This window comes from Hyperoodon ampullatus, assembly GCF_949752795.1.
Source record: "Hyperoodon ampullatus genome assembly, chromosome: 2".
NCBI lineage: Eukaryota > Metazoa > Chordata > Mammalia > Artiodactyla > Ziphiidae > Hyperoodon > Hyperoodon ampullatus.
The window spans coordinates 43201672-43215523 of record NC_136915.1 but is presented as its reverse complement, the minus strand read 5'-3'; the positions used below and the strand labels follow the sequence as shown (position 1 = coordinate 43215523).

Here is a 13852-nt window from a genome sequence, read left to right as displayed (position 1 = left end):
GAGACAGCTATTAAGTGGACAGAGCCACGATTTCATTTTTATTCTTTAAGAAGGGAGAGATTCAACCATGTTTAAATGTTTCTGAGAAGAATCCAGAAGAGAAGGAGATGTTGAAGATAATGGAAGGGAAAGGGATAATCCATAATGTAAAGCTAATGAGTAGATGCGTATAGAATCATGTCTTCTCTGTTTAGAGAAAGAGAGTGCATATGCAGGTTAGTTTGTGGATTTGATGTTAGAAAGGTAAGGGAATTTCTTCTTGATGGCGTCTGTTTTCTCTGCAAAGTAGGAAAAATATATTTTAAGACTGAGGAGTGAGAGGGAGAATGGAGGTTTAATGATGGTAAAGTTTCAGAATAGTTTTTGTGGAAAGTAGAGTTAATGAATCAATTAATGATTCGGTAAGTAAATGAGAGTGGGTTAAGAAGACACTGTTAGTAATTCACAGAGTTGAAAATGATGTTTTATCAGCATCATAACAGCATAAGGCAAAAATCTAATTAAATGAGATATGTGTGATACTGCTAACAGACATAGAAAGGCAAGGATGGGAGGGAGAGTAATGTGGCTTTCAGTCATTGGGAGAGATTTTGTGGAAGAATTAGAACTTACTTAGTCCATGATGCACAGGTAGGTAAATTTGATATGAAGAACAACACAAGCCAAGTACAGTTAAGTCCCCTCTATACAAATGAGTTCTGTTTCGAGAGTGCTTTCGTAAGTCCGGTTTGTTCGTTAGTTCAACAAAGTTAGCCTAGATACCCAACTAACACAATCGGCCATATAGTATTGTGCTGTAATAGGTTTATAATACTTTTGCATCTTTGAAAGTTCGCAACTTGAAGGTTTGTATGTAGGGGACTTACTGTATGGAGTGGGTCCTTAGTGGTAATCTGTAGTTATTTGGTTGATGATAATCCTTCTTTTATGTCAATATTTCAGTGACTATGGGGGTGAGCCTATATCAGGACCTGCATTTGATCCAGCAAGTCACCCAGCTCCAGCTCCTGCTCCTGCTCCCTCTTCCTCTTCAGCATTTCGACCTGTAATGCCATCTAGGCAAATTGTAGAAAGGCAACCTCGGATGCTGGACTTCAGGGTTGAGTACAGAGACAGAAATGTTGATGTGGTACTTGAAGACAGCTGTACCGTTGGTAAGGTTTTTCCTACCATATAGCCTCCACATATAATTCATTAGGTAAACATTCAGTTTATATTCTTTTCTTTTGAGTTGACTGCTGACAAGAAGGAAAAAAAAACAATTTGATATTGTTTCATACAGATTATTGTGTTCTAATTTTAAATACTGTCTTCAGATTGAGGTAAGTTTGAGAATAATTTTTGTTTGTTCCACATATGCAGAATGGTATATGAAGCTGTTTTAGGGCAGATACAAATCAAACACCTCAGAGCTTAAAAAAACACCAGAATTATTAAGTATATTGATATCAGACTTTATAGCTGAAGCTCCTTCATTTTTAATACTATGATTAATGAGAAATCAGAAATAAGACATTTCCATCACTTCTTCTCCCTGCCAGCTAAATAAATGAGTAGTACTGTTCTCTCAAAGGAGACTCATAGTGTATGCCTGCCATTTTCAGACAAACTTTACCAAAATTCTGTAGAGAAACTATGTTGAATTCATGTTTGATTCAGATTATTTGATCCATGTTTGTTGTAGAACTAGAAATTATATTAATTTCTATTTTAATACGGTTTCGCCTTATATCTAAATTTTAGATATTTCTGAAATTTTGCCTTTGTTCCTTTTTGGGGAGATCCTTTCCTAATTTTATGTAATTTTATTAAATGAGGTACCAGTCTGTGGCCTGTTAGGAACTGAGATGCACAGCAGGAGGTGAGCGGCAGGCAAGCGAGCAAAGCTTCATCTGTATTTATAGCCGCTCCCCATCGCTTGCATTACTGCCTGAGCTCCGCCTCCTGTCAGATCAGCAGCGACATTAGATTCTCATAGGAGCTCCAACCCTACTGTGAACTGTGCACGCGAGGGATCTAGGTTGCATGCTCCTTAGGTGAATCTAATGCCTGATGATCTGAGGTGGAGCTGAGGTGGTGATGCTAGCACTGGGGAGCAGCTGCAAATACAGATTATCATCAGCAGAGAGGTTTGACTGCACAGAGACCATAATAAATCAATTGCTTGCAGACTCTTATGAAAACCCTATCAGTGAGTGGCAAGTGACAATTAAGCTGGATGTGGTGGCAAGGCTTTATAGTGGCAAGTGAGTTGATGTGCTTCAATTGTATAGCAGCGTCTGGTGGCAGGCTTTAAGTCAGAATCCGACACTTATTTTAGTCCATGAGTGGCCTGCCCATTATTTTATTTACCACTACTATCCGTGCCTCTTTCCCACTCTGCGCACTTGTCTCAGTCACAGTTTTGGTAAGCCCACAAGCTAACCCTAGCCAAAATGAGTAAAAAACAAACGTCGTGAGGGGCTTCCCTGGTGGCGCAGTGGTTGAGAGTCCGCCTGCCAATGCAGGGGACACGGGCTCGTGCCCCGGTCCAGGAAGATCCCACATGCCGCGGAGCGGCTAGGCCCGTGAGCCATGGCCGCTGAGCCTGCGCATCCGGAGCCTGTGCTCTGCAACGGGAGAGGCCACAACAGTGCGAGGCCCGCGTACTGCCAAAAAAACCAAAAAAAAACCCAAACAACAAAACAAAACAAAACAAACAAACAAAAAAAACGTCGCTGGAGAGCTTCTTTGAAAAGGGGGAAAGACCCAATGATGAGACAGCAGAAGACTCTAAGACTGCCAACAAAAAGAAAGCTGCATTTAAAAGAATATACCAAGACTCCTACTTAAATTACAGGTTCATTGCAACAGGTGATTGACATTCTCTAACCCCGATTTGTATAATATGTGGCAACCGGTTATCCAATGCAGCTGTGAAGCCTTCAAAACTGCTTTGCCACACGGAGACCAAGCACCCTGCATTAAAAGACAAGCCTTTGGAGTTTTTCAAAAGAAAAAAATGTGAACACAAGAAGAGAAGCAATTGTTGAAGGCCACCACTTCATCAAATGTGTCTGCACTGAGAGCATCATTCTTAGTGGCTAACTGCATTGCTAAAGCTAAGAAGCCCCTTACTATTGGTGAAGAGTTGATCCTGCCTGCTGCTAAGGACATTTGTCATGAACTTTTCAGAGGGGCTGCAGTTCAAAAGGTGGCACGTGTTCCTCTTTCAGCTAGCACCATAACTAGATGAATTGATGAAATAGCAGAGGATATTGAGGCATAATTGTTAGAGGATTAATGAGTCACCGTGGTACGCAATCCTGGTTGACAAGTCTACCCATGTTGACAACAAGGCAACAGTGCTTGTTTTTGTGCGATATATTTTTCTAGAGGATGCTCATGAGGGTATGTTATGTGCATTTTTGTTGCCAACCAACACTACAGCTGTAGAACTATTCAAGTCTTTGAATTATTACATATTAAGAAAACTGAATTGGTCATTTTGTGTCAGTATATGCATGGATGGAGCAGCTGCCATGACTGGACAGCTTTCTGGTTTTTCAACTCGGGTCAAAGAGGTCGTTTCTCAAATGTAAGTCTATGCACTGTATCATCCGTAGAGAAATGCTGGCTAGCTGAAAAATGTCACCTGAACTTAACAGCGTTTTGCAGGATGTGATTAAAATTATCAGCCATATTAAAGTACGTGCCCTTAACTCACATCTGTTCACGCAGCTCTGTGAGGAGGAGTATGCAGAGTACACACGTCTTCTCTTACACACAGAAGTGAGATGGCTTTCTAAATGTAGATCACTGGCCAGAGTTTTTGAGTTATGAGAACCACTCCAGAGATTTCTTTTAGAAAAAGGGTCACCACTGGCAGCACATTTCAGTGCCACAGAATGGGTCACAAAACTTGCTTACTTGTGTGACATATTCAACCTGCTCAACGAACTCAATCTGTCACTTCAGGGGAGAACGACAACTGTGTTCAAGTCGGCAGATAAAGTGGCTGCATTCAAAGCCAAACTTGGGGGCAACAAGTGAACATTGGGATTTTTGAAATGTTTCAAACATTAGCAGAGATTTTGAAAGAGACTGAGCCAGGGCCTTCCTTCTCCCAGCTGGTGCGTGATCACCTATCTCAGCTTTCAAAAGAGTTTGAACATTACTTCCCAACCACAGAAGACTGAACTGGGAAGGAATGGATCCATGACCCATTTGTGAATAAGCCAGGTGAATCGACTTTGTCCGTGCTAGAAGAGGATCAACTGCTTGAGATCGCAAATGACGGTGGCCTTATAAGTATGCTTGAGACAACCTCAAATCTCCATACGTTCTGGATGAAAGTCAAGACAGAATATCCTGAGATTGCCACAAAAGCACTGAAAAGGCTGCTTCCATTTCCAACATCCTATCTTTGTGAAGCAGGGTTTTCTGCAGTGACAGCAACCAAAATGAGATTACGGAGTAGACTAGACATAAGCAACACACTTTGGGTGTCACTGTCTCCCGTCACCCCCAGATGGGACCATCTAGTTGCAGGAAAACAAGCTCAGGGCTCCCACTGATTCTGCATTATGGTGAGTTGTATAATTATTTCCTTATATATTACTATGTAAGAATAATAGAAATAAAGTGCACAATAAATGTAATGTGCTTGAATCATTCTGAAACCATCCCCCCACCCCGTCTGTGGAAAAACTGTCTTCCACGAAACCAGTCCCTGGTGCCAAAAATGTTGGGGACCGCTGCATTACAGAGAAAAGCAAGTCTGTTAAAAGAGTGATCCATTCCCAAACATGAATCAGATTGTTATTCCCTTACTTTAAACCATTTAGAAACTTTCCATTGTTTTGGGGATAAAATTCAAATCTTTTAACATGACTCCTTACTCACCATGCCTGAGTTGTGACGGACCTCTTTCAGTTCCTTGAATAGGTTATTAGCTCAGGGCCTTTGTACTTGTTTGTTTTTTTGCCTGGATTCCTCCCCTAGTCTAGTCCCTTCTCCCTGTGCCCATCCCCATGCCCCCAAATATTCTCCTATACATTCCTTTTTATTTTAAAAATGAGATATATACAGTATAGTTTTATTAACTATGGGTACATTGTTGTACAGTGGATCTCTAGAACGGTTTCATCTTGAGTAAGGGAAACTCTATATCCACTGAACAGCAACTTCCCATTTTCCCCTCCTGCAAGCCCCCTGGCAGTCATCATTCTGCTTTCTGTGTCTATGAGTTTGACGACTTTAAATACCTTATATAAGTGGAATCATGCAACATTTGTCTTTCTGGCTTATTTCACTTCATATGATAAGTGAAAGGCTCATCCATGTTGTAGCATATTAAAGGATTTCCTTCCTTTTTAAAAGCTGAATAATATTCCATTGTATGCATATACCACATTTTCTTTTTATTTTTTTATTTTTTTAATTAGTTTCTGCTTTATAACAAAGTGAATCAGTCATACATATACATCTGATCCCACATCCCTTCCCTCCTGTGTCTCCCTCCCTCCCACCCTCCCCATCCCACCCCTCCAGGTGGTCACAAAGCACCGAGCCGATCTCCCGGTGCTATGCGGCTGCTTCCCACTATCTATCTACCTTACGTTTGGTACTGTATATATGTCCATGCCTCTCTTTCACTTTGTCACAGCTTACCCTTCCCCCTCCCCATATCCTCAAGTCCATTCTCAAGTAGGTCTGTGTCTTTATTCCTGTTTTACCCCTAGGTTCTTCATGACATTCTTTTTTCTTAAATTCCATATATATGTGTGAGCATACGGTATTTGTCTTTCTCTTTCTGAGTTACTTCACTCTGTATGACAGACTCTAGGTCTATCCACCTCATTACAAATAGCTCAGTTTCGTTTCTTTTTATGGCTGAGTAATATTCCATTGTATATATGTGCCACATCTTCTTTATCCATTCATCCGATGATGGACACTTAGGTTGTTTCCATCTCCGGGCTATTGTGAATAGAGCTGCAATGAACATTTTGGTACATGTCTCTTTTTGAATTATGGTTTTCTCAGGGTATATGCCTAGTAGTGGGATTGCTGGGTCATATGGTAGTTCTATTTTTAGTTTTTTAAGGAACCTCCATACTGTTCTCCATAGTGGCTGTCCCAATTCACATTCCCACCAGCAGTGCAAGAGTGTTCCCTTTTCTCCACACCCTCTCCAGCATTTATTGTTTCTAGATTTCTTGATGATGGCCATTCTGACTGGTGTGAGATGATATCTCATTGTAGTTTTGATTTGCATTTCTCTAATGATTAATGATGTTGAGCATTCTTTCACGTGTTTCTTGGCAGTCTGTATATCTTCTTTGGAGAAATGCCTATTTAAGTCTTCTGCCCATTTTTGGATTGGGTTGTTTGTTTTTTTGCTATTGAGCTGCATGAGCTGCTTATAAATTTTAGAGATTAATCCTTTGTCAGTTGCTTCATTTGCAAATATTTTCTCCCATTGTGAGGGTTGTCTTTTGGTCTTGTTTATGGTTTCCTTTGCTGTGCAAAAGCTTTGAAGTTTCTTTAGGTCCCATTTGTTTATCTTTGTTTTTATTTCCATTTCTCTAGGAGGTGGGTCCAAAAGGATCTTTCTGTGATTTATGTCGTAGAGTGTTCTGCCTATGTTTTCCTCTAAGAGTTTGATAGTTTCTGGCCTTACATTTAGGTCTTTAATCCATTTTGAGCTTATTTTTGTGTATGGTGTTAGGGAATGATCTAATCTCATACTTTTACATGTCCCTGTCCAGTTTTCCCAGCACCATTTATTGAAGAGGCTGTCCTTTCTCCACTGTACATTCCTGCCTCCTTTATCAAAGATAAGGTGACCATATGTGCGTGGGCTTATCTCTGGGCTTTCTATCCTGTTCCATTGATCTATCTTTCTGTTTTTGTGCCAGTACCACACTGTCTTGATTACTGTAGCTTTGTAGTATAGACTGAAGTCAGGGAGCCTGATTCCTCCAGCTCCGTTTTTCGTTCTCAAGATTGCTTTGGCTATTCGGGGTCTTTTGTTTTTCCAAACAAATTTTGAAATTTTTTGTTCTAGTTCTGTGAAAAATGCCAGTGGTAGTTTGATAGGGATTGCATTGAATCTGTAGATTGCTTTGGGTAGTAGAGCCATTTTCACAATATTGATTCTTCCAATCCAGGAGCATGGTATATCTCTCCATCTATTTGTATCATCTTTAATTTCTTTCATCAGTGTCTTATAATTTTCTGCATACAGGTCTTTTGTCTCCTTAGGTAGGTTTATTCCTAGATATTTTATTCTTTTTGTTGCAATGGTAAATGGGAGTGTTCTCTTGATTTCACGTTCAGATTTTTCATCATTAGTGTACAGGAATGCCAGAGATTTCTGTGCATTGATTTTGTATCCTGCTACTTTACCAAATTCATTGATTAGCTCTAGTAGTTTTCTGGTAGCATCTTTAGGATTCTCTATGTATAGTATCATGTCATCTGCAAACAGTGACAGCTTTACTTCTTCTTTTCCAATTTGGATTCCTTTTATTTCCTTTTCTTCTCTGATTGCTGTGGCTAAAACTTCCAAAACTAAGTTGAATAAGAGTGGTGAGAGTGGGCAGCCTTGTCTGGTTCCTGATCTTAGTGGAAATGGTTTCAGTTTTTCACCATTGAGGACGATGTTGGCTGTGGGTTTGTCATTTATGGCCTTTATTATGTTGAGGAAAGTTCCCTCTATGCCTACTTTCTGCAGGGTTTTTATCATAAATGGGTGTTGAATTTTGTCGAAAGCTTTCTCTGCATCTATTGAGATGATCATATGGTTTTTCTTCTTCAATTTTTTAATATGGTGTATCACGTTGATTGATTTGCATATATTGAAGAATCCTTGCATTCCTGGAATAAACCCCACTTGATCATGGTGTATGATCCTTTTAATGTGCTGTTGGATTCTGTTTGCTAGTATTTTGTTGAGGATTTTTGCATCTATGTTCATCAGTGATATTGGCCTGTAGTCTTCTTTCTTTGTGACATCCTTGCCTGGTTTTGGTATCAAGGTGATGGTGGCCTCATAGAATGAGTTTGGGAGTGTTCCTCCCTCTGCTATATTTTAGAAGAGTTTGAGAAGGATAGGTGTTAGCTCTTCTCTAAATGTTTGATAGAATCCACCTGTGAAGCCATCTGGTTCTGGGCTTTTGTTCGTTCGAAGATTTTTAATCACAGTTTCAATTTCAGTGCTTGTGATTGGTCTATTCATATTTTCTATTTCTTCCTGATTCAGTCTCAGAAGGTTGTGATTTTCTAAGAATTTGTCCATTTCTTCCAGGTTGTCCATTTTATTGGCATAGAGTTTCTTGTAGTAATCTCTCATGATCTTTTGTATTTCTGCAGTGTCAGTTGTTACTTCTCCTTTTTCACTTCCAGTTCTATTGATTTGAGTCTTCTCCCTTTTTTTCTTTATAAGTCTGGGTCATGGTTTATCAATTTTGTTTATCTTCTCAAAGAACCAACTTTTAGTTTTATTGATCTTTGCTATTGTTTCCTTCATTTCTTTTTCATTTATTTCTGATCTGATCTTTAGGATTTCTTTCCTTCTGCTAACTTTGGGGTTTTTTTATTCTTCTTTCTCTAATTGCTTTAGGTGCAAGTTTAGGTTGTTTATTCGAGATGTTTCCGTTTCTTAAGGTAGGATTGTATTGCTATAAACTTCCCAGTTAGAACTGCTTTTGCTGCATCGCATAAGTTTTGTCTTGTTGTGTCTCCATTGTCATTTGTTTCTAGGTATTTTTTGATTTCCTCTTTGATTTCTTCAGTGATCACTTCGTTATTAAGTAGTGTATTGTTTAGCCTCCATGTGTTTGTATTCTTTATAGATCTTTTCCTGTAATTGATATCTAGTCTCATAGCGTTGTGGTCGGAAAAGATACTTGATGCAATTTCAATTTTCTTAAATTTACCAAGGCTTAATTTGTGACCCAAGATATGATCTATCCTGGAGAATGTTCCATGAGCAGTTGAGAAAAATGTGTGTTCTGTTGTTTTTGGATGGAATGTCCTATAAATATCAATTAAGTCCATCTTGTTTAATGTATCATTTAAAGCTTGTGTTTCCTTATTTATTTTCAGTTTGGATGATCTGTCCATTGGTGAAAGTGGGGTGTTAAAGTCCCCTACAATGAATGTATGAACTGTCGATTTCCCCTTTTATGGCTGTTAGTACTTGCCTTATGTATTAAGGTGCTCCTATGTTGGGTGCATAAATATGTACAATTGTTATATCTTCTTCTTGGATTGATCCCTTGATCATTAAGTAGTGTCCTTCTTTGTCTCTTCTAATAGTCTTTATTTTAAAGTCTATTTTGTCTGATATGAGAATTGCTACTCCAGCTTTCTTTTGGTTTCCATTTGCATGGAATATCTTTTTCCATCCCCTCACTTTCATTCTGTATGTGTCTCTAGGTCTGAAGTGGGCCTCTTGTAGACAGCATATATATGGATCTTTTTTTTGTATCCATTCAGCTAGTCTGTGTGTTTTGGTGGGAGCATTTAATCCATTTACATTTAAGGTAATTATTGATATGTATGTTCCTATTCCCATTTTCTTCATTGTTTTGGGTTTGTTATTGTAGGTCTTTTCCTTCTCGTGTGTTTCTTGCCTAGAGAAGATCCTTTAGCATTTGTTGTAAAGCTGGTTTGGTGGTGCTGAGCTCTCTTAGCTTTTGCTTGTCTGTAAAGGTTTTAATTTCTCCATCAAATCTGAATGAGATCCTTGCTGGGTAGAGTAATCTTATTTGTAGGTTTTTCTCATTCATCACTCTAAATTTGTCCTGCCAGTCCCTTCTGTCTTGCAGAGTTTTCTGCTGAAAGAGCAGCTCTTAACTTTATGGGGATTCCCTTGTGTGTCATTTGTTGTTTTTTCCTTGCTGCTTTTAATATGTTTTCTTTGTATTTAATTTTTGACAGTTTGATTAATATGTGTCTTGGCCTGTTTCTCCTTGGATTTGTGCTGTATGGGACTGTCTGTGCTTCCTGGACTTGATTAACTACTTCCTTTCCCATATTAGGGACGTTTTCATCTATAATCTCTTCAAATATTTTCTCAGTCCCTTTCTTTTTCTCTTCTTCTTCTGGGACCCCTATAATTAGAATGTTGGTGTGTTTAATGTTGTCCCAGAGGTCTCTGAGACTGTCCTCAGTTCTTTTCATTCTTTTTTCTTTCTTCTGCTCTGCAGTAGTTATTTCCACTATTTTATCTTCCAGGTCACTTATCCGTTCTTCTGCCTCAGTTATTCTGCTATTGATCCCTTCTAGAGTATTTTTAATTTCATTTATTGTGTTGTTCATTGTTGCTTGTTTCATCTTTAGTTATTCTAGGTCCTTGTTAAATGTTTCTTGCATTTTCTCTATTCTATTTCCAAGATTTTGGATCATCTCTACTATCATTATTCTGAATTCTTTTTCAGGTAGACTGCCTATTTCCTCTTCATTTGTTAGGTCTGGTGGGTTTTTATCTTGCTCCTTCATCTGTTGTGTGTTTTTCTGTCTTCTCATTTTGCTTATCTTACTGTGTTTGGGGTCTCCATTTTGCAGGCTGCATGTTCGTAGTTCCCGTTGTTTTTGGTGTCTGTCCCCAGTGGCTGAAGTTGGTTCAGTGGGTTGTGTAGGCTTCCTGGTGGAGGGGACTAGTGCCTGTGTTCTGGTGGATGAGGCTGGATCTTGTCTTTCTGGTTGGCAGGTCCACGTCTGGTGGTGTGTTTTGGGGTGTCTGTGTACTTATTATGATTTTAGGCAGCCTGTCTGCTAATGGGTGGCTTCGTGTTCCTGCCTTGCTAGTTGTTTGGCATAGGGTGTCCAGCACTGTAGCTTGCTGGTCGTTGAGTGAAGCTGGGTGTTGGTGTTGAGATGGGGATCTCTGGGAGATTTTCGCCATTTGATATTATGTGGAGCTGGGAGGTCTCTTGTGGACCAGTGTCCTGAAGTTGGCTCTCCCACTTCAGAGCCACAGCACTGACTCCTGGCTGCAGCAGCAAGAGCCTTTCATCCACATGGCTCAGAATAAAAGGAAGAAAAAGTAGAAAGAAAGAAAGAAGGAAAGAGAGAGAGAGAGAGAGAGAGAGGGAGGGAGGGAGGGAGAGAGGGAGGGAGGAAGGAAGAAAGAGGATAAAAGAGAATAAAATAAAGTAAGATAAAGTAAAATAAAGTTATTAAAATAAAAATAATTATTAAGAAAAAAATTTTTAAGTAAAAAAAAAGCAAAGCAAAACAAAAAGGGTTGGATAATACCCTAGGACAAATGGTGAAAGCAAAATCTCACACAGAAGCATACACATACACACTCACAAAAAGAGGAAAAGGGGAAAAAATAATAAATCTTGCTCTCAAAGTCCACCTCCTCAATTGGGGATGAGTCGTTGTCTATTCATGTATTCCACAGATGCAGGGTACATCAAGTTGATTGTGGAGATTTAATCCTCTGCTCCTGAGGCTGCTGGGAGAGATTTCTCTTTCTCTTCTTTGTTCGCACAGCTCCTGGGGCTCAGCTTTGGATTTAGCCCCGCCTCTGCGTGTAGGTCATCGGAGGGCGTCTGTTCTTCACTCAGACAGGACGGGGTTAAAGGAGCAGCTGATTCGGGGGCTCTGGCTCACTCAGGCTGGGGGGAGGGAGGGGCACAATGCGGGGCGAGCCTGCGGCGGCAGAGTCCGGCAGGATGTTGCACCAGCCTGAGGCGCTCTGTGCGTTCACCTGGGGAGGTTGTCCCTGGATCCCAGGACCCTGGCAGTGGCGGGCTGCACAGGCTCCCCGGAAGGGAGGTGTGGATAGTGACCTGTGCTCGCACACAGGCTTCTTGGTGGCAGCAGTGGCAGCCTTAGCGTCTCATGCCCGTCCCTGTGGTCCGCGCTGTTAGCCGTGGCTCGCGCCCGTCTCTGGAGCTCCTTTAAGCAGCACTCTTGATCCCCTCTCCTCGGGCACCAGGAAACAAAGAGGGAAGAAAAAGTCTCTTGCCTCTTCGGCAGGGCCAGACTTTTTCCCTGACTCCCTCCCGGCTAGCCGTGGTGCACTAACCCCCTGCAGGCTGTGTTCACACTGCCAACCCCAGTCCTCTCCCTATGCTCCGACCGAAGCCCAAGCCTCTCAGGCTGGTGAGTGCTGGTCGGCACCGATCCTCTGTGTGGGAATCTCTCCGCTTTGCCCTCTGCACCCCTGTTGCTGTGCTCTCCTCTGCGGCTCTGAAGCTTCCCCCCTCCACCACCCACAGTCTCCACCCGAGAAGGGGCTTCCTAGTGTGTGGAAACCTTTCCTCCTTCACAGCTCCCTCCCAGTGGTGCAGGTCCCGTCCCTATCCTTTTGTCTCTGTTTATTCTTTTTTCTTCTGTCCTACCCAGGTACGTGGGGGAGTTTCTTGCATTTTGGGAGGTCTGAGGTCTTCTGCCAGCGTTCAATGGGTGTTCTGTAGGAGTTGTTCCACGTGTAGATGTATTTCTGATGTATTTTCTGAGAGATGAGAAGTGCTTGCAGACACCAGAACTCCAGGCTAAGATCAGAGGGACAGGACAGATTGCTTACATTTCCCCTGAAATGGCTGCTAGTGTTGGAGGGTCTCTTGCAGAGGCCAGGAGTGGCTCTGTTTTACCGTGGAGACAAGGACACTGGCAGCAGAAGTTCTGGGATGTACTCCTTGGTGTGAGCCCTCCCAGTGTCTGTCATTAGCCCCACCAAAGAGCCCAGGTCAGCAGTGTTCTTTATTTTGATTGTGGTGGTGGTTTTACAGGAGTATACATTTGTCAGATACCATCTCATCAAACTGCCTCTTGGCTAAGTTCAAGTGCATTACCCTAGCACATACACCCTTTCTTATCTGGTCTTATCCTACCTTTCTAGCCCTACTGCTTTCCTTCCCTTGTAAATACCTAGTTCTGATTTCATTGTATGCCTACTATGTGCCAGGTGCTCTTCTAGTCATTTAAGGATAGGCTTGACATTAAAATGTTTGTTAAGCTCTTACGGTAAGCAGTTTCAGGTGTTAAAAATATACAGTCCCCGAAGGACAAATTAAGCAGTGAGTAGTATGACAGAAAGCCACCACCTTTAGACAGAAGTGACTATTAAGGTAAAGTAGTATGAAGCAGTAGTTCTGTGGCAGAGCTGTGGATTATGGAGAGTCCACAGCAACATCTAGCTGGTACCAACATGCTTGATAGCTAAGCCATTTCTTCTTTTCCTCCATCCCTCTCATCCTCAGGTTCTACCATTTATTAAACTCCATAGGAGTGTTTCTAATTTTATATGCATAAAAATCACCTTGGGAAGGGAATGGGGGGTTGATTAAATGTATAAGTCCTGGGCCAAATCCTATAGATTTAGATTCTAATTCTGTAATGAGGTAGAGCCCACAAATCTGCATTTTTGAAAACAAATAGTACAGGTGATTCTGATGAAATTGAAGAACTATGTCTTAAGAAACATTGCTAAAGAGTCTTTTTCACAGATTACTGTCTTGTGCATCACCTTTTCCATTTTCAACATAAGCAGTTTATACCTTCCTTCACTTTTTCTTATCTTGCTGTTTTAATACCCTCTGCTAATAGGTTTCCTCTTTTCTGTTTCCCACTCAATTCTTCGCTCTACTGCTAGATTTTCTTGCTTAAAATGAATGAGTAACAAGTTCCTCAATATACATGGTTGAAATCTGGCACTTAGGAGAAAGACTTTCAACAGATATTAGTTGCTTTGTTCACTCTTTCTTTCTCGAGTCCTAGGATAGAAGTTGCCTTCCTCTGTTTTTGAATAATTCATTTCCATCAGCATTCCTGCTCCATTGTTTGTTGTAGAAACATTATGAAATGGACAAAAGTGTGGAAAAAGTAAGAATTACCAGTAATTCTA

At 40.8% G+C, this 13852-nt stretch overlaps 1 protein-coding gene across 2 annotated transcripts in view; it reads left to right on the top strand.

Annotated features, from left to right (window-relative positions):
* FAF1 (Fas associated factor 1) overlaps positions 1 to 13852 on the top strand; it is a gene marked incomplete at its 5' end in the record, with an annotated part of 488979 nt that overhangs the window by 183999 nt on the left and 291128 nt on the right. For both annotated transcript variants that reach the window (XM_079696859.1, XM_079696858.1), the window contains one exon: positions 943 to 1154. In XM_079696859.1, the coding sequence (XP_079552985.1) occupies positions 943 to 1154 (212 nt within the window). The remainder of the gene's footprint in view (positions 1 to 942; positions 1155 to 13852) is intronic.